The sequence below is a fragment of the Crinia signifera genome, chromosome 7, assembly GCF_055691185.1.
Source record: "Crinia signifera chromosome 7, ASM5569118v1, whole genome shotgun sequence".
In the NCBI taxonomy this organism is placed as follows: domain Eukaryota; kingdom Metazoa; phylum Chordata; class Amphibia; order Anura; family Myobatrachidae; genus Crinia; species Crinia signifera.
This window is the reverse complement of record NC_139223.1, coordinates 28140121-28163034: the sequence shown is the minus strand read 5'-3', so window position 1 is coordinate 28163034 and position 22914 is coordinate 28140121. Positions and strand designations below refer to the sequence as shown.

Below are 22914 nucleotides of genomic sequence, written 5' to 3'. Positions count from 1 at the left end.
TCTGTGTAACCAACTTATTCTTACTTCAGGATCCAAGTAGTCATAGGGTTAGATTATAATAGTGCGCAAGGCTCCATGTCCGACGCATGAGAGGGGACGCAGTACACTTATATGGTTCCCATGTCGACCTATGTTGACATAGACACCCCCAAAAAAATTGTCAACTTTTTGAAATATAGAGATTTTAATTTTTATCTTTTCAACTGTGTCCGAGTAAAGAGTGCACCAATCCTATTTCCCAGTGCTGTAACTAGAAAGGTTGGTGCATGGGGCAACAAGGAATTCAGCTGCAAAGTCTTGCAGAGACCAAGGGCCTTATTCTGGTCGGTGCGGCCGGATCCGATTATGCGGCCAGGACCGTGCGTGCGAAACCCCGCCTTCCATACGGATCGCCAACTCCGTCCGTACACGGTAAGAAGCTGGCCGAACGGACCGCACGTGTATTTTTCATGGAATACGCCTCCTCCATCTAAGGGAACCTCCCCCATCATTCGATGGTCGCAGACCATCGAATGCAGGACCGAGTGCTCCACCAGCTCCCGCAACCTCAGACCACACGGACATTTTTCCGTGCAAAAGCAGGGATCTGGGCGGGCAGCTGACATCCGGCGATGTCATATGTCCTCCCCCTACACGTGCGTCACGGCCGCATTACCATACGTACGCCCAACGTTTTCATGGGAACACCCATGAAACGCGGGGCGTATGCATATGGTAATGAGCACAAATAGCCCTTCACGCCCCTCTCCACCCCCTGTTCGGAGTGTTCACATATCATGCGGGATTTGGCCGTACACCCCGCTCGCACATGCGCAGAGACGCCTCTGCACATGCGCAGACACAAAACATCGGCGGCCCGAACGCACGCGGATATATCCGCACCGACTAAGGGCCTAAGTGACAGCCACATTGCTGCTCACATTCAGAGTGGCACAAGAGTTACCACCAGCACAGTGATACTGGGAGAAAATATAATTGTGTGCTGGCATTCGCTTCTCCCTAATCTGATTGGCTAAGCAATCCCCACCCCTTGAACTACCCAAATAAATAGAGGAGACCATCCTGGCCAATCAGGTGCAGGAACAACAACACCTTGAAACAGGCATCCATGCTGAATTTGTGTGAGGCGGAAAATGTGGAAGTGCTAAAAAGTGTTTTCAAAGTGTCAGATGTCGGGTGTTTGGCCTCGCTTTACAAAGCGCCCTCTTACATAAACTCCACCGGATCACTGGTCTCCCGTACAGCAAGAGCGTGTTTTGCATTAGCACAGAATCTGCATTGTCTTATAAGAAAGAGATCACAGCAAGATCATCGTTGACAAGCACAAATATTTTTATTGTACGTCAAGAGGAGAGTCCGAAGACTGTCATAGCAGAGGGAAAGGAGTGTTTATTGTAGAAAATCATGTAATATGAAACAACTATATTAATTGGACCAAGGGAATGGAACCTGCTGCTTTCACCAACTGTAATAAATGCGTTTTATGATAACCCCATACATTGCCGGTTGCTGGGGCCAGTAGATCAATACCCAGGTTAATATGATTATGAACACGTATTAAACTGACAGTATCCTGCAGTTCATTCACCTATTGCTGGCGTATAATTATCATATGTATTCACTTTCCCTCCTGTACACCTCACCTTCTCAGCTACACAGATTGGGGGCAGGGATTGTATTTGCTGATCCAAGGATTATGGGAACTAAAAACCTATAGATTCATTTAGTGACATCACTGAGGATCTCATGACTAATATTCATGAGGACTGACTAATATTCATGACACCTGACTATTATTCACGAAGAGTAATATTCATGAGGACTGACTACTATTGATGAAGCCTGACTAATATTCATGAAGCCTGACTATTATTCATGAAGACAGAGTAATATTCATGAGGACTGACTCATATTCATGAAGCCTGATTAATATTCATGAGGACTGACTAATATTCATGAAGACAGAGTAATATTCATGAGGACTGACTAATATTCATGAAGACAGAGTAATATTCATGAGGACTGACTAATATTCATGAGGACTGACTAATATTCATGAAGCCTGACTAATATTTATGAAGACAGAATAATATTCATGAGGACTGACTCATATTCATGAAGCCTGAGTAATATTCATGAGGACTGACTAATATTCATGAAGACAGAGTAATATTCATGAGGACTGACTAATATTCATGAAGACAGAGTAATATTCATGAGGACTGACTAATATTCATGAGGACTGACTAATATTCATGAAGCCTGACTAATATTCATGAAGACAGAATAATATTCATGAGGACTGACTCATATTCATGAAGCCTGAGTAATATTCATGAGGACTGACTAATATTCATGAAGACAGAGTAATATTCATGAGAACTGACTAATATTCATGAGGACTGACTAATATTCATGAAGACAGAATAATATTCATGAGGAATGACTAATATTCACGAATCCTGACTATTATTTATGAACACTGTTAGTATTAATTAAGCTTATCCATTATTTATGAAAATAATACGAAAAATGAAAATAATTACGAATATTCATGTAACATGACCATAATTTGTGTCGTTTATTATCCATGACTAATATTTATGACACCTGATTAATATTCATGAAGTCTGACTATTATTCATGAAGCCTAATTAATACTCATGAAGACTGAATATTATTCATGACGCCTGACTATCGTTTCAAAAGCCTGACTGATACTCAAGAAGCCTGACTATTATTCTTGAAGTCTGACTAACGTTTATGAAGCCCGACTATTATTCTTGAAGTCTAACAATCATGAAGCCTCAATTTCATTCAGAAAGTTCTGGGTTCCCGGCTACATTCTCATTGGTTCAGCCCATAAAATCGTCGCCCTAAGTGTGTAGCAGACAAGATCTCGTTATGCGCATGTCTATTACCCACTTGCCTAATTCCTTGTGTACTGGTTTTTGACCCTCACATTCTGTACATCTACATAATGTTTATTTTCCTAGACTATAGACTTCTGATGCATCCAGATGGACAATTCTAGTGAATACGGTAACCTGGCTCTGACGGTGTTTCTGCATTTGGCCACGCTGAGAAAACAACTTAATTAGCTTTAAGTCAATATTAGAGGTATTTGTCAGCCAACTCAAAGCTATTGATAATAAGCCTGCCTTTCCATTCATCTCAATGCAGGTCCACCTCTGTATATGTCACTGGTGTTAACCCCACAGTCATTTCTCCAACACCAAGCAAGCATGGTAATTAGTATAGAAATGCAAAGATCGAACCAAGCCCGGACTTATCTAGAGGGAAGTCACACTAATAAAGTCACCGGTTTCTTACTTGTAATTGGCTAGTAGATAAAAAATATTATGGCCTTCAGCATAAGCGGATGAGAGGAGGCAAGGTTTGAAACTTACAATATAAAAGAAGAAGCCACAACTTTACTAGGAGTTGGTCACGGCCGTAAAATGTGAAATGACACAAATATTCAAAAATATTTATAAAAAAAAAACACACTTGCTTCATTTGCCGGTAGTAGCGGTCCTATTGTGCCTTCACTTTATATAGTGGGCTGTTGGCGGTTGTATGATAATAATGCTTAGAAAGACTTGTATTATCCATTTTTATTAAAATCCCTCCATCTGGTCTGCTGGTATCACGGTGCTAAGTTGAGTTTAGAAGCACTTACATTAAGACAAAAACTTTTTGGAAAAAAAAAAAAAGTTTACCTGTAACTGAATTCTAAAAGCTGCTCCTAGGATTCCGCAGAGCACTAGTTGCAGAGTACAACTTCCCCTTCAAAGCTGTTGTCATTTGGTTAGACAATGCTGAATAGCTAGGTAATGCCGGCTCTGTGGTGTCCCACTTGCTAATGGTATGCCCCAGTGCACTTGTTGAGTCAATGAGGTTGCCTATTTTTGGGCAATGTTGTGTATTTAGGTTGTGCCCGTTAGGCACAGCCTACTAGCTAGAGGTAGGACCTGGTTCGCTCAGAATTCATGTAACGGACTGATGCCCCAGTCACACTGACAGAATGGAGAGGAGGACACTGTCGGCACTATTTTTTGGGGACCTGATTGAGTCCAACTAACTAAAACAAAAACTACAAATCGGTTGTTCTCTCGCCGCATTACACAAGGATGCATCAGAGAGATTGCAGTGGACTGCAATTCTTCTTACACCTCAAACCACATATTAACTGTCAGGGTGACTTCTCTAAATGATCAACTTTCCCTATGCTCCACTGGAACAATTAAGTTGTAGTTAGAGAAGACATGGAACCCAACAGAATGAGGTAAAGAGTACAGTAAGGATCGAATAACAGTGCTCTGCAATATTATCTAAGAAAATAATATCAATAACATGAGAGGTCCCTCACACATTATAACTTCCTACAGCACCAGAGTGACCAGTCATCTGTTGATACCTTTACGACAGAAAGGTGACACACCTTGACAACATACTGTAAGTAGAGTGGCCTGCAAGTTTTTCAAAAGCAGGTTGCCTCCATCACCAAAAGATCGTAGGACCTTTATATAGTGTTGATACACTTTTTTTTCTATTTTTTATTTTTAAATATGAGAGGGGTTTAGATGAAGAGTTAATTCTTTTTATAGCGGTTCTTTGGTGCCTCTCCGCAGCCAGTGACATCACAGTTGAGGCCTGAAGGCTTTTTACTTATGCTGCTAAGTAGATCGGGTAGCTCATGTGTTATGGCCTTCTCGATCTTCTCTAAGAGGCAGCCACCCATGTAAGAGCATTGTTGGGTCAGAAGCTTGAAGCCTGTAATGGGATTTACTCCAAAGAAATCCTTGTAGGCCTCTCGGTTGGGAAGGTCAAACTTGCTGACATTGGTTTTAGCTACAATGGACTTGAAGATGAAGTATTTATCAGGGTCTTCTATTATGTCTTTGAATACAAGATCTCCATCACTGAAGAAAGTCATCTTTTCTTTATAGGTCTGAAGATACCGGTCCACCAACAATGCATGGATTCGGACTCTGATGGCATGTTGACGGATAAAGGCAATCTTGTTTTCAAGCCTGTTCTCAATGACTTGGGTGAGATCTTCTAGAAGGGAGATCTCTTCTTTCAGGAATAGTTCCTTGTGAGTTTCTGGATGGTAGTCTTCTGGCCAGAAAGAGCTGACATAAACCCTTGGTGGCTCAGTCACATTGATCAGAGGTGCCAAGCTCCAGAACAGTGCTCCATAAACCCTCATGAGTTCTTGGGTGGCCAGGCTGTCTGCCTTGTTCAGAATGATACGGATCTGGGACTCACGTCCTTTCAGCTGGCGGAAGAGCATTTCCAACTCAAGGCCAACATCCAGTTTGGTGGGGTCAAACACCACAAAGATAAGATCTGCTCGGTCGATGAACCATTGGCAAACGTCATTGAATGGATAACCTGCCGAAGAAAGTTTAGATGGGTGATTAGTTATGATATAGAATACTTTAGTACTTTTCAGTGGTCTGTAAGCTAGATACATTTTAGTGGGAAAAGGCATGAAATAACGTTCATCTTACAACTTTTGAATGGCAACTGAAAAGTTTACATAAATAGTAATTGGTCAATTTAATTAGCCACAAGGCAGCTCGTCCCTTGACTCTATTATTATTTTTGTGGTCAACATCTTCATCTGTAGCCACCATACCTCTTTCTTGCTGCTTGCGATTCTCAATAATTCCTGGGGTGTCCACGAATGAGACTCTCTCCAAGAGTTTGTGAGGAATTTCAATGCCAATAAGCTTTTCTAGGAAATTTTGCCCAAACTTCTCCAATGGGGAATAGGATCTAGCGCTGTCAGCAGCCATCACAATGCCCTCAATGGTCTTCAGCTTTGGCCCATGCATGAGGACAGTAAATTCAGAAGTTGTGGGTTCAGCACCTGCCAAAAATTTGACAAAGACAACAGTTAGCAAAAGGGTTCAATGGACGCACAAAAATATTTCTGCACATCATTGAGATGACTCCAACATTACCTGTGTACAATTGATGGGGTGTCTCATCCAACCCCAAGAGGTAGTTGATCATGGTGGACTTGCCAACGCTCCACGGTCCCAAAAACAACACCATTGGCTTGGAAGTGATCTCTCCATCTGATTAAAGGATAAGCACAACTAAGGTTAATGACTATTCATTCAGTGCAATGCTAAACAATGGCAATAAAAGCAAAAATTGTAGAAATATATAACGGACAAAATAAGTATTGCTACATAAAGACACTTTGGAACTTCATGGGAACTATCCTTTAACTGTGGGATGCAACAGAAACCCCAACAGTGTTATAACTCCAAAATAAACATTCAGAGGAATATAAGTTATACCAAGAACCCAAAGGACAGTGGTAAGTTGTGGCTGCATCCCAGTGGGTATATGACCTCTCAATACTTTCATCCACCTGTTTTCAACTTTCTTTTGTTATGAAATGCAATAAACCTATAGAAGAAACTCTCCATTCAGAACTTACTTGAACTATTCTGGTCCCCCAATGGGAGGGGAGGGTGGGGATAGAGATGAACAAGAAATATTGGGTCACCATAGCAACCTTTCAGTTAAGAGGTCAATCTGAGTCAATTCCCTACTGGTCTCTGTGGGCAAACCTCACCCCTTTTTCAGAGTCAAAGGGGCAGAGTCATGGTGTTGCCCATAGCAACCAATCCGATTCTGCCTATTATCTTAGCTAAAAGTGGTTGCTCTCAGCAACGCCACCAGTTTGAATTTTTTAGAAGCTTTAGTAAATATGCGCCAACGGGGTAGATCTTGGTTTTTCGGAACTTGACTGTATTCAATGGGACCCTCTAACCAGATTTTCAGCCATGCAATATCCAGACAATTAGTCAATGCCAGCACTAAAAGTGTGGGGAGCGTTTGGTCCACCATTGCCTTTGGTAGCCACTGGGATTTCCAGTGACATGTGGTGATTTATTAACGAAAATGCCTTTTGATTGGTACTTTCCTTCATGTAGAGGATTTGGATGAAGAATTACGGTAATTAGCATTTGTTAGTAATTAGCCAAAGTATCTTCTCATCAAGGTGCCAGATGTATCAAGCTTCAAAAAGTGATCAAATGGAGAGTGATAAACCACCAGCCAATCAGCTCCTTCCTGTCATGTTTCAAACCCTGCCTGTAACATGGCAGATATAAGCTGATTGGCTGGCTGTTTATCACTCTCCATTTTATCACTTTTTGAAGTTTGATCTGGCCCCAAGAGAGAAGAAGCGTAATGCTGGTGCCAGCAGGTGAGTGGGCAAAGCTCAGCAGTGTTAGAAGGGGCAGACACACCAGCTGAGAAGGCCAGGCAGGATCCAGGCATGGGTATTCCCACCCATGGCCGCGTACGTTCATGATAAGCTGTTAGCAGATGGGAGGGAAATTACAAGTTAACATTTAGCCACATGACAAGGGAAGGCTACCCACTGACAGGCGGCAGCAGGAACTGTGATGACGCAGAGCTGTGCGGTATCCACGTCTCAATGCCGTATTTCCCAGTACAATATTCTCCTTACTACACAAGGATAAGGTCTAATTCACTAAAGCTTCTACAAATGGAGAGGTGATGAACCAATCAGATCTGACTTTCATTTTCTATGATGCAATCAAGAAATTATATACATAATCTGATTGGTTGCTATGGGCAACTTCACTTCTTCATATTTAGAAGCTTAGCCCTGACTCATTTTACAAACATAATGGTAGATGTATGAAGCAGTGATAAGGGAGGAGAAGTGGCCCACGACAGCTCTGTACAATTGTCTGTTATGCAAATTATAGATGTTACTTCAGTGCGGATTGGTTGCCATGGGCCACTTCTCCTCTGGCTCCTCCTCTCTTATCATATGCAAATTATAGATGTTACTTCAGTGCATATTGGTTGCCATGGGCCACTTCTCCTCTGGCTTCTCCCTTATCATATGCAAAATGTAGATGTTACTTCAGTGCTGATTGGTTGCCATGGGCCTCTGGCTTACTGCTTCAATCATCTACTATCCCAGGCAATGAGGCATTCCCAACCACGGTTCTCAAGGCACACCAACAGTACAGGTTTTAGTGATATCCAGCTTGAGCACAGGTGACTTAATTAGTACCAGAGTGATTCTGATTAACCTCTTCAGTGGCAATCCCGAGAATTTTCCGGGCTGTGCCTCAGTGCCCAGTCTGGCAAGCCCGGAAAATTCTCGGGATTGCCACTGTTTGGAGTCGGGCAGCGCTGCTGAGTTCACTCTGATCTCAGGCAGCGTCGCGCTGCCCGGCTCCCTCCCCTCTGCGGCGTCGCCTCCTCCTCCCTCCTCCTCCCCCCTCCCCTCCGGGTTTTCAATAGAATTCCCCGGCGCCGGCTTATGACAAGCCGGCTGCCGGGGACAGCGATGCGGTGGGGGGGGCGCAGGTCCGGGCAGTACAGTTCCTCTAAGCTACCATGTGTGGCATTGCTGTGCTCAGGCAAATACATTGTACGAAAACTAAAAGAATGACCATTCACCTTTTAGAATGATCCATTCAAAAGAACCGTCTCACTCACGACCGACCCATCTCTAATAGGGCTCATTTATCACAGTGTAACAAAACTTGTTGCGTATGCTAAAACTTGTGTGCAGACTCCATGCTGGCCCTTTCCTCACTTGCCTTTGAAAAGAGGCCATTAGCATCATACCAAAGACAAACCTACTCACCTGAAATCTCATACTGTCTCAGCTCGCTGTACTTGTAAGACAGTTCCAAGGGTTTGATAGAAGAATGATAGATTTTCCTGAGCCTCTGCAGTATTGCTGGAAAGAGATAAAGAACTTGAGAACCAGGGCATGATTAAAGGTTCCAGGTGCCCTAGGCTAATACACATGTTGCTCCCCTTGTAATGCTGCTAAACGAAATGAGTTCGGAATAAGAATCAGGCGTACCAGTGATGCTTCTGCTTTTTGCTACAAATAAATAGTTTATATTTGCAGCAAAAAGCCGAAGCACATATAAGCCTTCTTATTACCGAGGTGCGCTCTTATCCAACGGTGGAATTACTGCCATACATCACTGGTACGCCTGATTCTCATTCCAAACTCAGAAGCTAAGCAGTGATTGGCTGGGTGACCAACAGGGAATACCTGGAGCTGTAACACATCAGACAGCAGAAACACCATTATCCGGCTAAAGGAGCAATCTCTTTCTCCCTACTCTATCATTTTTCTTTATATTTCTTTACATTTAAAAATCGTGACTGGGACCACCACCGCATTAATTATTACATTTATAGGGGATTTAATGTCACGCGTCAAATATCCCTATGTGAGCAAGGATTGTTTCTGAATTTGTTCCTCAACTCAATTTGTTGAAGGATATTACCTTATTGGCTCACATATCGTACTTACTCTAGTAATTTTCGCTACCAAGTAATTATTCTGTGACCACTAAATTGTACGTATTATATTTGTTTCTTTTGTTTATTATTGTATCCTTATGTCTTGCTACACGTACTGATATTTTAACATAGATAATCAATAAAAGTTAAATTTTAAACACCATAAATAATTTCATTTCATAAGTGTGCCCCAAAAACCTTTGTTGTTCTCCCTTTGTCACCCTTGTGACTCATTTCTCTTCAATTTTGTTCCTCAGCTATCACCTCCCCCAGTTCTGACTCCTAGTCCTGGCTGCAGCCTAATCCACCTATTAGTTACCCAAGCAATGAGGGTAACATCAGAACTTCAGTTATTAACATTACCAGGACCAATCAAATGATCACAAGCACTAGGCGCTCATGCCCATACACCATCAAGTAGCTAGACCAGAGCTCCAAGCAGCTGGATCTCTGTTCCATTTGGGCCATCTCAGATAGCTGCCATTTGTGACAAGACAACCAGATTGTATAGGGCCTAGATCATTAAATGGTTCATGCAAATGACATAGTCACCCGGACAAAGTCCCCATCAAACATGATCAACATCTGATGGTTGTAGAAGTGTTGATGACCCGAGTGGAGGCACGGCTTGGGCTTTCATGCATGATCATTTAGACTATCCAAATACCCTTTATCTGCCTTTGATAGGCTCAAGACTATCAATGAAATCTGTGGCTATTATAAGCTCCAATGTTTTCAGTATAAATAGCCGTCTCCTACATAACATGTACTAATTCCAACTCTCAAGTGGGAGTTCAAAGTTTAATTTCCTTTATTTGTAATCATCTCAAACTAATAAGGTGTTAAGGAACCTTGCATTGAAGAGGATGATGGACCTACCTACCACCGATAGATGCATTCCTTCAATGAAGATGACAAGTGGTCACCCAGGATATACTATATGTCCTTACCTGTATAGTCATCTGCTGGTTTCTCATCTGACAACTTCAGAGTGTTGTCTATGTGGGTCCTGTCCCTCCTTCTGATCTCTTCTGAGTCGTCCACATCATCTGCAGGGAAAAATAAGAGCAGCCAATCAGATGTCAGTATCACTGGGTCGCACTTGGGTTTGTGATATCTCTGTTTTCACACATCATCTATACAGTTACACGGGTTTATATCCCTTGTACAGTAAGGTGCAACTGATGTCTCCAGGCAGCCATTTTGTGGCCTGGAATGATATCAATGGGAATACTGTAATTCACTAGGCAGCCATGATATTTCTGAGGTAATTTATGAGGTTGGACTGACTGACTACATTCTTGCCAAGGGTGTAACTACGATTGGTGCAAGGGGTGCATCTTTGCTGTCTAACTAATATGTTTTACATAGATTTATTACCATCAGTTGCTAAATAGGGGGCCCTTACAAATTTTGCTATGGGGCCTACTAATATCTAGGTATGCCTCTGATTCTTGGGAATTTTCATCCCGTTCACAATATGGCCGCCTCTGCTGTGGCTAAGCCACTGATGCACATCAGTTGAGAGAACTGGATATTAATTTACTAACCAATCATGTACATGAGTTGTAAGGGTGTATTTACTAAGTGCCGGGTTCAAAAACCCATCGCACCTAATTGTGTTTATGCCCAAAATTTAAATGGTCAATTATTTTATTAGCCATGTTTTGCTAGTAAAATTGTTGCCATTTTGGGCATACACAGGATTGGAAGCGCCGGGTTTTAGCACCCACTGCTTAGTAAATACACCCCGTTAACAGGGAATATTCTACTTTCAGTTATAAATTTATTGATTTAAGCAAACGCTCATAAAAGCCAAACACGTCAATGGCAGCCATTTCACTCATTTATTTCCAGATCTATCTGGTTAGGAGAAAAATTGGTGTTCGCAAAGACTCTGTCTAGGCTAATCGCTATATATAAAAGTCTAAGGGGGTTATTCTGGTTGATTCGCAAGGCCTTGCGATTCCACCAAATCCACGCCTTGCGAATGCATGCCCCCCCCCCTTCACAGTGCGGGTCACCCGCACAGGCTGCTAATGGATGTTTATGCAGAAACGCGCCTGCGCATGAGCAGACACACCTCCATGAGAATGCGCGGAGAACCGAACAGATATGAATAAGGGCCTAAATCCTCCTCACCTTTTTGAGGTGAAGTACCGCATTTGACCACTAGAGGCCACTACTACATTACTCCTTAACAGAAAGTGAAACCAAAATGATCTGTTTCAAACTTTGTGATATGGATAGAGGGAGCTGTGAAGACAGAGGTTGGAGGTAGGAGCAGATAGGGACTAAGCCGTCATGACAATCTTTTAACTAGTGTAAAAAAAAAAAGTTATAGCAGCAATAAAAGCCGACAGCCTGCCTTCCATGTCTTAATCTCTGAACCAGTGCTTCGGTATTCAGCCAAAGGTAACCATGCAAACATTACAAAACAACATAATAATCAATAGAGCTGCCACCACATCATGCAGTGTAAGGGACAGAGCAGAGCTGCTGCACATGCCCAGTGTACCAGCTTCTTCTACCACATTTACTGTGTGTGCGGATCTGAGCCCTCAAACACTGCAATGGACCAGAGAGCAGCTACCAGGAGGAAGAGACAGGAGCCTTACCATGAAGTGGGAGATTGTAAACTTATAAAGTGCAGTACTGTTTCTATTATGTTTGTGTATTTATATATTATATGTTTGACCTTTTCCTGACCACTTATCTTATTTAAATGTTTGAAAGAGCCTATATTATAGACAATCTGTACTGTTAAATATCAATGCTGTATTCCATACAGTATCCAGTGTATAAAAAGACCAATATTCGGGGCTGTTACCGCTCCCCCAGACTCCCGTACTTACTCCAGTGGGATATTTTGGATTACATTTGGAAACCCTCCTCTAATACCCCTTTTACACCAAAACGCCGGGTCACACCCAGGTTTTTGGAACCAGCTTCAACCCGGGTGAGACCCGGCGTTTTTTACCTTTTACACCGCAGTGTGTTTCTGGAGCCGGCGCTTGGAGATGACCTCATCTCCGAGCGCCGGTACCACTGATCGCCGCGCCCGGCCCCGCACCACCACACTGGGGGCAAGCCCAGCACCAAGGTAAGCTGCGCCCCGCCCCTGTGCACCCCCCCCCCCAGCCTCCGTCTGTGAGGTGAATGGATGCCACACACAGGCATCCATTCACCTACTCCCGGCACCCCGCTGCTGTCTGCAGAGTACATACTATTATCTTTACATGAACAAGCGCTCTCTTTTTTTATATGTACCTAGAGTACAGTAGACAGCAGCGGAGGCTGTGTGTGCACCCCCGTCCAACCTGCAGAGGCTGCGGTCTTAAGGTTGGGCTTCCCCCATTGATGTCAGGACCTGGGTAGGAGTCCTGTGTAAATGGAGACGGGTTGACCCATTTACACCGCCGCCGACCCAGGTCTGACCCTCCGATGACCTGGGTTTTTGCGGCGATGTAAAAGGGGAATAAAAATCCTGTGTTTGCCACTGCATCTTCACTCATTTTCTGCTGTACATCTATGGGCTGCAAGCGCAATGAACAAAAGTTATTGGTCGCAGAGCGTGCCCCGACCATTTCAGCGGCATTCCGCGGACAACCGGCTGAATTGTGTTGCCCTTTTAGTGTCTGAATAGTAAATATGTGCCTATGAGGGTTTACTCAGTTTATTGGAATGCCTAACCTTTTACGTCTGGCTTTGATTCTAATATTCCCTCTTTTGATACTTTCTCTGCGTTTGTTTCATCCTTAACATCTGTTTTTGTTTCTCCTGCTTCTATGTTTTCTCTTGATGTCTCGCCATGTATATCTTCAGCGTCTGGCGCTGATTCATCTACTTGTGTCACTTCTGGTAAGTTTTCTTTATTTCCATCACTCACAACACCTGAGTTTTCTGCGCCTTCTTCTTTCTCCTCTTCTGAAGAATTCTCCCCATGTATTTCAGAGTTGACAGCGACCTCTGGGTCTTCTGCTGCTCTATCTTCCACATCTTTTGATGAACTTTCTCCATTTACATCATCATTCTCATCTGATACTGTTTCCTCTGCTCCTTCTTTCTCTTCTTCTCCATTCATATCATCGTCATCGTCATCATCTGACCTCCCTCCAGTGTTATCATGCTCAACAGCTGATTCGGATACTTCTACTTCTTTCTCAATCTCTGATGACTGCCCTTCATTTAGGTCACCAACTAATTCTGCTACTTCTTCATCTTCTGCCCCCGAGCCTTCATTGTCCTCATTGTGATCTATCTTTTCTTCTTCCTTCTTGTCTTTTGCCTTAGGATTCTCTAATTGTTGATGCAATGCGTCTTTGTGTATTTGGTTCTCTTCTTCACCTGAGATGTCTGTGGAATCATCCTGGTCTACATCATCAGTCTGAGTTTTAATAGACCCCTGGCCTCCACCTATACTTAGCTTCCCAGCAGTTAATATGTCCAAGGAAAGATTTCCAGATTCCTGGCCCTCTCCCAATTCTGACTCCTGTTGATACACAACCACGTCTTCTTCATTCTCAGTTATACCTAGGTTTAGTTGTTTCTCTTCTTCTTCTTCTTCTTCTTCTTCTTCTTCGATACTTCCCTTTAGGGCACCCAAGCTGGTTTCTTGATCCACTTCACTTTCGTCATCTGCAGATTGAGGGTCTTCCTGTTGTACAACATCTCTTAAAGACTCCAATAGAAGGTCCTCTGTAACAGTCTTTTCTTCAGTATTGTGTCCTTTAACTATGGAATCCTTACTGACCGTGTCATCAGATTCTTCATCTAATATGGTCGTTTCCTGGTCTTGTCCTATATCAGCTTCGTCACTGGTGCCTGCTTCCAGTTCAATGTTTGTAGATTCACATGGTGATGCACCCGGAGTGATGTTTTGCTTCTCCAGCCTATCTCCCACAGCCCCACAGTCCTGTGGCTTCACCTCATGTGTCTCTGGCTCAAGACCTTCTGTGTACGAAAGGAGTAGATTCTTTTCTAAAAGACTTTGCTCGGCATAAAGAGACTTGGCATCCAAGCTGGGGTCCGCTGCATCCTGTTGGCCATCGGCAAAGCCTCCAATGTCATCAGTGGCATCAGGAGAGGTGACTTGAAATTCTAAACAGAAGACGATCAGTCAGTGTCATCGGGCCACTGGGTTCAGCAGAAGAACAGCAAAGTAATCATAATATCTGCAAAGTGCATTGTTTAGTGCATTAGTTTGTCAATTCAATGTCATCTTTATTCTGGTGGCTTCAGCCTTCATATAACCAACTTCCACTGATTAACAATGTTAGCGTTGTGCCATAAGTTTTAACTGGGTATTAATTAGAAAGCTAGTTTTCATCAACTGACATTAACAAAGTACAGTGGTGGGTAGCCATTTTGGGTGTGGGCCTATGAGTTGGGGCAGCCATTTTGGGAGCAGGCTTATGTTTCTTTAAATGCAGTTTTTGAATGCAGCAGGATCCAGAGAGGACCCCGAGGTGATTTTACCAGGCCAATGTATCACTGTGCACTCACAGAGATACAGGCTCGTATAGATATAGGAGCCCATTGCTGTGGTGAGTGAAGTGAGCTGCAAGAGGTGCTGTGCTTGTGTGGTCCCACTGACCAAACATGGAAAGCAGCCATTTTCAGGGTTCCAGGAGAATACTCCGGATCTACATCCATATTGTGTAGCCCATATTCAGATGGCGGTAGCTGCAGGCATCAATTTTAGGAAAGCTTTGCATACTGGAAATACTGTAGATAAATCGGGCAGTTTTGCATCCACCATAGATTCAGCTGCCACCAGGAATGGAAGGATCGCAGTAGGTAACATAGATATCTGCTGTGGTCCCTCCTATACACATTCGGGGGATACTTAATATTTGCAGCTTATTCCTGAAATAGTGTTTTCGTGGAAATACACGCAAACATGGGCCTCAAAGCAGTAGCAACACCATTCACCGTTCACCATATAGTCCAGCTTTGTAGAACGTTCGGGGGACTCTTTAAATAATCTGTCAGCAGAGGGCTGAACAGACAAAATAAAACTTTATTACTACTAAGAGACAACAGACAAGCATTGGTGTCTTCCCTCGGCCGCTCTCAGCTGTGCGGTGTCCGGTGACAAAGCCTGACAAGCACAGGTGTCCTTACATAAGTAGCCTCTGGGCAAGGTTTAACACCGTCATTGGCATTACATGGAATGTGGATATGGAATACTGTACATTGTAGAAGCTCTCAAACAGGTTCTCAAAGTCGGTCCTCAGGACCCCACATGTTTTGCAGGTCTTCTGACAGAATCAAGTGCAATAATTAGCTCCACCTGTGGATTTTTTAAAATGTGTCAGTGAGTAATGAATGCAACTGGAAAATGTGAACTGTGTGGGGTCCTGAGGACCGAGTTTGAGAACCACGGAGATAGACGGAGATTACGGCACCAAGGGCCTTATTCTAGTTCACTCTTTCTGACAAAATCCTTCTTAGATGGACAAAACCATGTGCACTGCAGGGGGCAGATGTGCAGAGATAATTAAATTTGGGTGAGTTATTTTGTATCTGTGCAGGGTAAATACTGGCTGCTTTATTTTTACACTGCAATATAGATCTCACTTTGAAGTAAAACCCCACTCAAATTTAATTCTCTCTGCACAAGTAACACCTGCCCCACCTGCAGTGCACATGGTTTTGTCCATCTAAGAAGGAAGGTCAGAAAGAGTGAACTAGAATAAGGCCCCAAGTCACAGTAGTTAGGCCACTGCAGCAGAATCCCACAAAGGGGTCTCTGGCCTTTTATCCTTGGCACCCCCCCCCTCCCCCCCCCCCCCCGCATTGCAAACTTTCTCACAACTTAGCAGATTTCCAGTGTATTTTTACTGAGGTAAAAATACATCTGAAATCTGCTAGGTTGTCCAAAGTTTGCCCCGATTGCAATGTCTGAGGTGCCAGGAATTTCCGTGGGGACAGCAGGGAGATTAAGCACTGCGGCTATTTCGGATGGGTGCCTGATCTCTTGTTATTGTCTATAATAATTTGCTGTCACACTATTCCTGTGGGCCCATTACCCAGGCGTCCTCTAAAAGGGCTCCTATGGAATTAAATACAGTGTCACCTTTGAACTGGAACTTTGCAAGGGACTGAATATTATAGTGCAAAGTTGTCTACCGTGGTGCCCTTCAACAGACTATTGAGGATAGGTCGGTCATCAGCTAGTAAGGTCTGAGAAGTTTTATATACTTTCGTTGTACATCGCTATGGAGTATGCTGGTGCTATAAGTGTTAGTAATGTATGTTGTAGAGAATTAACTAATATTCAAAGTCAGCATGAACCGAAATTGTAAAGTTGGTGTCACATTTCAGAGCAGTTTTTTTGTATGTTTGCCTGTCCCATTCAGGGACTTTTTTCATTCATTTAAATGTTGCTGAAATTTGGCAGTGTTATTTTTATCTGTGAGGTGTACGCTGCCTAGAGAGCTGGTCTGAATAAGGCCCTTTTGTGGTTCACAAACAATATCCTCAAGGCAACCCAGGTTTTAGGGATATCCCTGCTTGTGCACAGAAGGGAACCATTTCATAGTGATATAAATTTGCCCACTCAGAATTGTCACCAGACACCTGTGAACACCATAACCCAATTTAAATATATATTCTTGATTGAACAGTTATGAGGATTATTTCCAAAACCGAGGTTCCTTCCACCCACAATAGCAGTACAATCTCATTATATGAGGAAGCGGCCAGCGAGCTACGAAACTCATTGGGTTTATAGAAACAGTCCATTCATTTGTTGCTCAAAGTTGTTGGAAATCAGTTATTTGCTGGAAAGGCCACTTTTACACGTTGGACACAAAGTCTTCGCCACCAAGGACCCCACACAGCGATATCCTTTAGGACGAATATTTGAACTTTACTAGTGAACCTGTACCCAAAGAGTTAGCCTAGATGGATTAATGGACTCTGAATCTGCTGTGGCCCTGAGCAGTGGTAGCCATCCAGTCAGTGCTATACAATGGCCTACAGTAAATGGGTTGGACCAGCCATACTTACTTATCTAGCAGCATTGTCTATTCAAAAATTGGGATTGACAGCAAAGCCCCCACGGACCATCTAACCACAGTCCCAGACTGCCATGTTTCTCTTGCTGATTTTGAATCTGCAGTTTTGCAAGAGTGGGACTAATAGGAGTTGCTGGTCTATGGAATGTACTTTTTGTCGGGCAGCACCCATTTAGGGAATGCTCTTCCACGTACATAAAGACTCTCCTCTAGCCTCCAAACTTGCAAGCGTTCCCTGAAAACTCACCTCTTCAGGCAAGCGTATCATATTCAGGAGCCCCCACATAACCTCCAGTAGCATTCATATCTCATAGCATCCCATCAGGACTGTCGTGCAATCTAGTGGGACTGCCCTGCTTTAGATTCCTATCTTTATGTTTCCCTCCTATAGATTGTAAGTTTGCGAGCAGGGCCCTCCTACCTCTATGTCAGTTTGTATCTACCCAGTTTGTTTAATCACTGCTGTTTCCAATTGTAAAGCGCAACGGAATCTGCTGCGCTATATAAGTAACTGTAAATAAATAAATGCTATCTCAAAGCTGAATGGTTACCACGGGCAACTTTTCAACCGTCCCACTGCTTAAAACATCTCCCCCTAAAGTGTTATCCGAAGCAAAGGGGTTAACTAAACTGCTGGTACGGGTTATATGGCCCAACCTTGAACAGATAATCCACATGATATAGACAGTAAAGCCACCGACATGATCACTTTTGTGTCAATGATACTTGGCCGTCCTGGCCCCCAGAGGACTGTGGGAAAACTATGTCTCTTAGCTCAGTGCTGATGCAGCACAAGTGACATAACTGACAGGCTCAGCCATCAGGAGGAAAGGGCACAGGGAGATGGATGTAATTGCCCTTGGAGACTGACATCCAGGCCGGGAGGAGGAGGGGACAAATATTCTTAGCTGCCTGGACAATTATATACGATAGCTGCTGGCTGCCCCTCCTGTGACACAGGACCTATAAATGAATAGGGGTCATGTACATTGACATGCTTCTCTCTCCCTGCCAGTGTCAGGTGGTGGATATTACAGACGCAGGGCTGCAGCACACGCAGGCCGGGTTACACAGAGACGTTAATAGTCACCTAATGTCCGGAAATAAATAAGGAAATGGCAACAGTCATGAGAATATGTCACTTTTATTCACTGTCATCTAAACCTTAATTGTCGTTGTTTTGGGCGGGATTTATCAGCGTTAAAAAAATGAGATAATACCTCAGAAAGAGGGTCTGCAGCAGGCACAGCCTACGGGCGTCTTAGTGCAAAAAGCATAGCGAAGAGGTATGCGTCAGTAAGGATGGCCATCGACCATCGATGATTCCAAATAATCGGTGGTTTATGGCCGATGTAGAACAGTTTTGCCATCGATGGTGGAGAACCAGATGGTTTCCCTCCATCGATGTCAAGTATGAATAAATAGTATTTTTTTTTCCCCAAGGGGCCGGGACATGAAGCATAGCCCCGTCGCCGACACCGGTGAAGCCCCGCCCTTGTTTTTTGATTGGCCCACAGACCAATCAGTCTAAGAAAATGGATGACCATCGATCGGTAAAAACATAGGACAGCCGGGTCATAAACCTGTAAGTCTTCTCTTCATTGGAGGAACCACCCCAGCAGATATGTATCCATGCGACAAATAATACACCCGCCCCTCAGCTTCTAAGGGGCGTGTGTATCCAAATGGCCTTGGATTCGCTCAACACATGATGACACCAGAAGATTGAAAGGGGCAAAATGCCGACACAAACAATAGGTCAACCCATGAAAATGTTGACATGAGTTTTTCAGGTTTCTGTGATGTCAATGTGGACACCTGAGCGTGCGGACCACCGATTAGTGTTAGCCAGGTGCCTCGCTGCACTCAAAGCACTTCACTGCTCCCAGCTGGGGACCACGTGGATGTATGAAAAAGTCCAAACAATTTTATCAACATCATCAATAAAACGAATGCATGTCGACCTTTTGTTGTCGACCTATTCACTGTCCGCGTAGACACTGCCTGAGAGCCACTCAAATACCTATCCGAATCTTCTTGTTAGGTTCAATTTACTAAGATGGGAGTTCTACTGAAGATGGGATGTTGCTATGGGCAACCAATGAGATTTTATCTATTATTTTCTAGAAGGTGCTAAATGATTAAGCAGTAAAATTTGGTTGGTTGCTATGGGCAACATCCCATCTTCAACAGAACTCACAACTTACTACATTTTACCTCAGCATATTTATTTGTAAATGTGTAAAGTATTTCCATTGGCTTTTGTAATGCCCTGCAATTATTCTGGCTTAATTATTATTATTATTACTACACACTATATTACTGGAGTCTGTGGCCAGCTAATGAGTCTGATTCTGATGCCAGTCTGCTCTGACCCTGGCAGCCAGCGCTTGGCATAAGCTCTCTGCTTCTGGTTACTGCCAGGAGCGGCTGAGAATGCTGCAGAATGTCCTGTAATGCACAACAAATGCAGCAGTCCATAAAGTTGTTTTAAATAAAAAAAAAAAAAAAAAAGAACAGGTGTGTAATTCTAATTACCTGCTATAGAGTACAGGCCGTTATTACAGGGATATGGCCGCTCAGTGTAATCCTGGACCAATGTCAGCAGACAGAATTAAACCCAAAAATAGAGACTGTGCCTGCGGTGATGAGCCCAGGATAGGAGGATATACAGTACAATGAAAATACTACGTTTATTTACTTAGCAGAGACAGAGACATGACTTTGCGTCGGCACAAGGGGGGTTATTCTGGTTGAGTCGGATGGCTCCGAATGCGGACGGACGGCCGATGGTTGGTGTTTGCGCATGTGCAGAGGCGTATCTGCGCATGTGCGAATGCCGCGCACGTCCGAATACGGCGTGAATTCTGTACAGAAAACGATCGGTCGGAGCAATCTGAACAGAGGGGCGTGAAGGGCTGTTTGGGCTCATTACCATATTCGTACGCCCCGCGTTTCATGGGCGTTCCCATGAAAACGCTGGGCGTACGTATGGTAATGCGCCCGTGACACACGTGTGGGGGGTGGACATATGACATAGCCGGATATCCCTGCTTTTGCACAGAGAAATGCCCAAGTGGTCTGGAGCACTCGGTGCTGCCTGACCACTCGGTCCTGCATTCGATGGTTGGCGACTATCGAATGATGGGGGAGGTTCCCAGAGATGGAGGAGGTGTTCGCATGAAAAATCCACTCGCGGTCTGTTCGGTCGGCGTCTTACCGCATTCGGACGGTGTGAGTGATCCGTACGGAAGGCGGGGCTAAGAACGCTCGGTTCCTGTCCGAAAATACGCATCCAACCGAATCAACCAGAATAAGGCCCAAGGTGCTCTCTCTGATATATCGAATGTATTGTCTGACTTGAAGAGTTTTTTTACCCTGATCTGATGCGACAGTGACTGTGGTCATCGGCTGACACTGGCAGTATGAATCCCACCCACGTGCACACACCAACACCACCGCCTTGGTCCCAATTCTTCGAATGAATGACAACAATTGGGTCAGGCGATGCTTAGTGGCTCTGTAGAAATATTTTCCTACCACTATGGGAAGTTGAATTGTAAAACAGACAGCCAATCAGGTCCTAACTGCCATGTTACAGGCAAAATGACAGATGGGAGCTGATTGGCTGTTTTTGATCACTCTCCACTTTATCACTTTTTGAAGCTGCCCAAATTGTCATCTCTTGCCAGGCTTGGATAATACCCCATAGGCATAATTATCATTTACAGGTATCACCCTTATAACAGTTGCGTTTCTTCCGATGAAAGCGTAGGTTTAGCATCGCGGCACACCATTTTATCACCTCCGGGACCAAAGATACAAGTAGTATATAAGCGGCCATACAAGTAATGACTGTATAGATAAGCAGCCTTCCATAATGTAATACAACAGGGTATATAATACATATATAATGATGGCTGCCTATCATACTGCAGGCATAATACTGCTCCCTACCTGTGAGTACAGAGATATCAGTGCACCATACTTGCCTACTTTTGAAAACTAGTTTCAGGGAGATTATAGTTGGTAGCAGAATTTTGCACAGCGCTCCATTGAGGGGGCTTGTCACCCAAAATGATTTGTATAAAAATGTAGAAGAGCCCCAAAGCAGTTAGTAAGAGCTACTATAATTGGTAACGGCGCTGATGATTCAATGTAAATGTATCTATCTCTCATTCCTTTTCCCCAAAAAAATGTAACAGTGTAATGTGGGCTAGGTGACACGAGGGAGATTGCTAGACTAATGAGAGAGAGAGAGAGAGGGAGATTGCTGCTATGTCAGGGAGTCTCCTGCAGAATGCAGGAGGGGAGGTAACTATGATGTAACAGTGTAATGTGGGCTAGGTGACATGAGGGAGATTGCTAGACTAATGAGGGAGAGGGGGAGATTGCTGCTATGTCAGGGAGTCTCCTGCAGAATGCAGGAGGGGAGGTAACTATGATGTAACAGTGTAATGTGGGCTAGGTGACATGAGGGAGATTGCTAGAATAATGAGGGAGAGAGGGAGATTGCTGCTATGTCAGGGAGTCTCCTGCAGAATGCAGGAGGGGAGGTAACTATGATGTAACAGTGTAATGTGGGCTAGGTGACATGAGGGAGATTGCTAGACTAATGAGGGGGAGAGGGAGATTGCTGCTATGTCAGGGAGTCTACTGCAGAATGCAGGAGGGGAGGTAACTATGATGTAACAGTGTAATGTGGGCTAGGTGAAATGATGGAGATTGCTAGACTAATGAGGGAGAGAGGGAGATTGCTGCTATGTCAGGGAGTCTCATGCAGGAGGGTAGGCAACTATGCAGTGCACCTCTTTGCATCACCCTAATGGCATCACTGAGGAAACATTATTACAATGCAGGTAAGAGGCCAATTAACTAAGAGAAATCTGTAATGACGCCCATTGTGTGAGTGTGTGTGTGTGAGAGTGTGTGTGTGTGTGTGTGTGTGTGTGTGTGTGTATTTGTGTGTGTTTCTTATAATAGCAAGTCTCTCTTTGTTACATGACCCCCAGAGTGCACAGGGAGAGGTCACTGCATTGACCTCTATGCCACCAACAGGGAGATATCCTAAAAATATGTCTCTTCTTCACCATTACTTAGTCTGAAAATATGGCACCCAGAGGTCAGACGTATAAAACAGACACATCATGGATCCTGGGTCAGGAGTCCAGTGGTATAACCATGCCATATCTGTCAGGTGACTAGGGTCCTCCTCAGCCAGGGACTACAATATGTCCCAGGGGTCCCAGCTCTTATTTACAAAGTGCATCTAATTGGTGTTTGGAATGGCTCCTAACCGGCATCATTCATGGATGTCCAGCAGCAAGTACATGCAGTGGAAAGAGTAAGGGCCAGATGTATCAATCCTCAAAAAGTGATAGAGTGATAAACAACCAGCCAATCAGCTCCTACCTGTCATTTTTTTAAACCCAGCCTGTAAATTGGCAGTTAGGATCTGATTGGCTTTATCACTCTCCATTTTATCACTTTTTGAAGCTTGATACATCTGGTCCTCACTCTTTCCACTTTCTATTTGCTGCTGGACCAC

The 22914-nt window shown here is 43.8% G+C and overlaps 1 protein-coding gene across 1 annotated transcript in view; it reads right to left on the bottom strand.

Annotated features, from left to right (window-relative positions):
- Window positions 1-4589: 4589 nt before the first annotated feature.
- SRL (sarcalumenin) overlaps window positions 4590-22914 on the bottom strand; it is a 29264-nt gene continuing 10939 nt past the window's right edge. Inside the window, exons 2-6 of the mRNA XM_083151950.1 lie at window positions 10293-10391; window positions 8666-8761; window positions 5976-6092; window positions 5648-5881; window positions 4590-5400 (exon numbers count right to left, since the gene is read on the bottom strand). Coding sequence (XP_083008076.1) covers window positions 4595-5400; window positions 5648-5881; window positions 5976-6092; window positions 8666-8761; window positions 10293-10391 — 1352 coding nt within the window. The 3' untranslated portion in view covers window positions 4590-4594. The remainder of the gene's footprint in view (window positions 5401-5647; window positions 5882-5975; window positions 6093-8665; window positions 8762-10292; window positions 10392-22914) is intronic.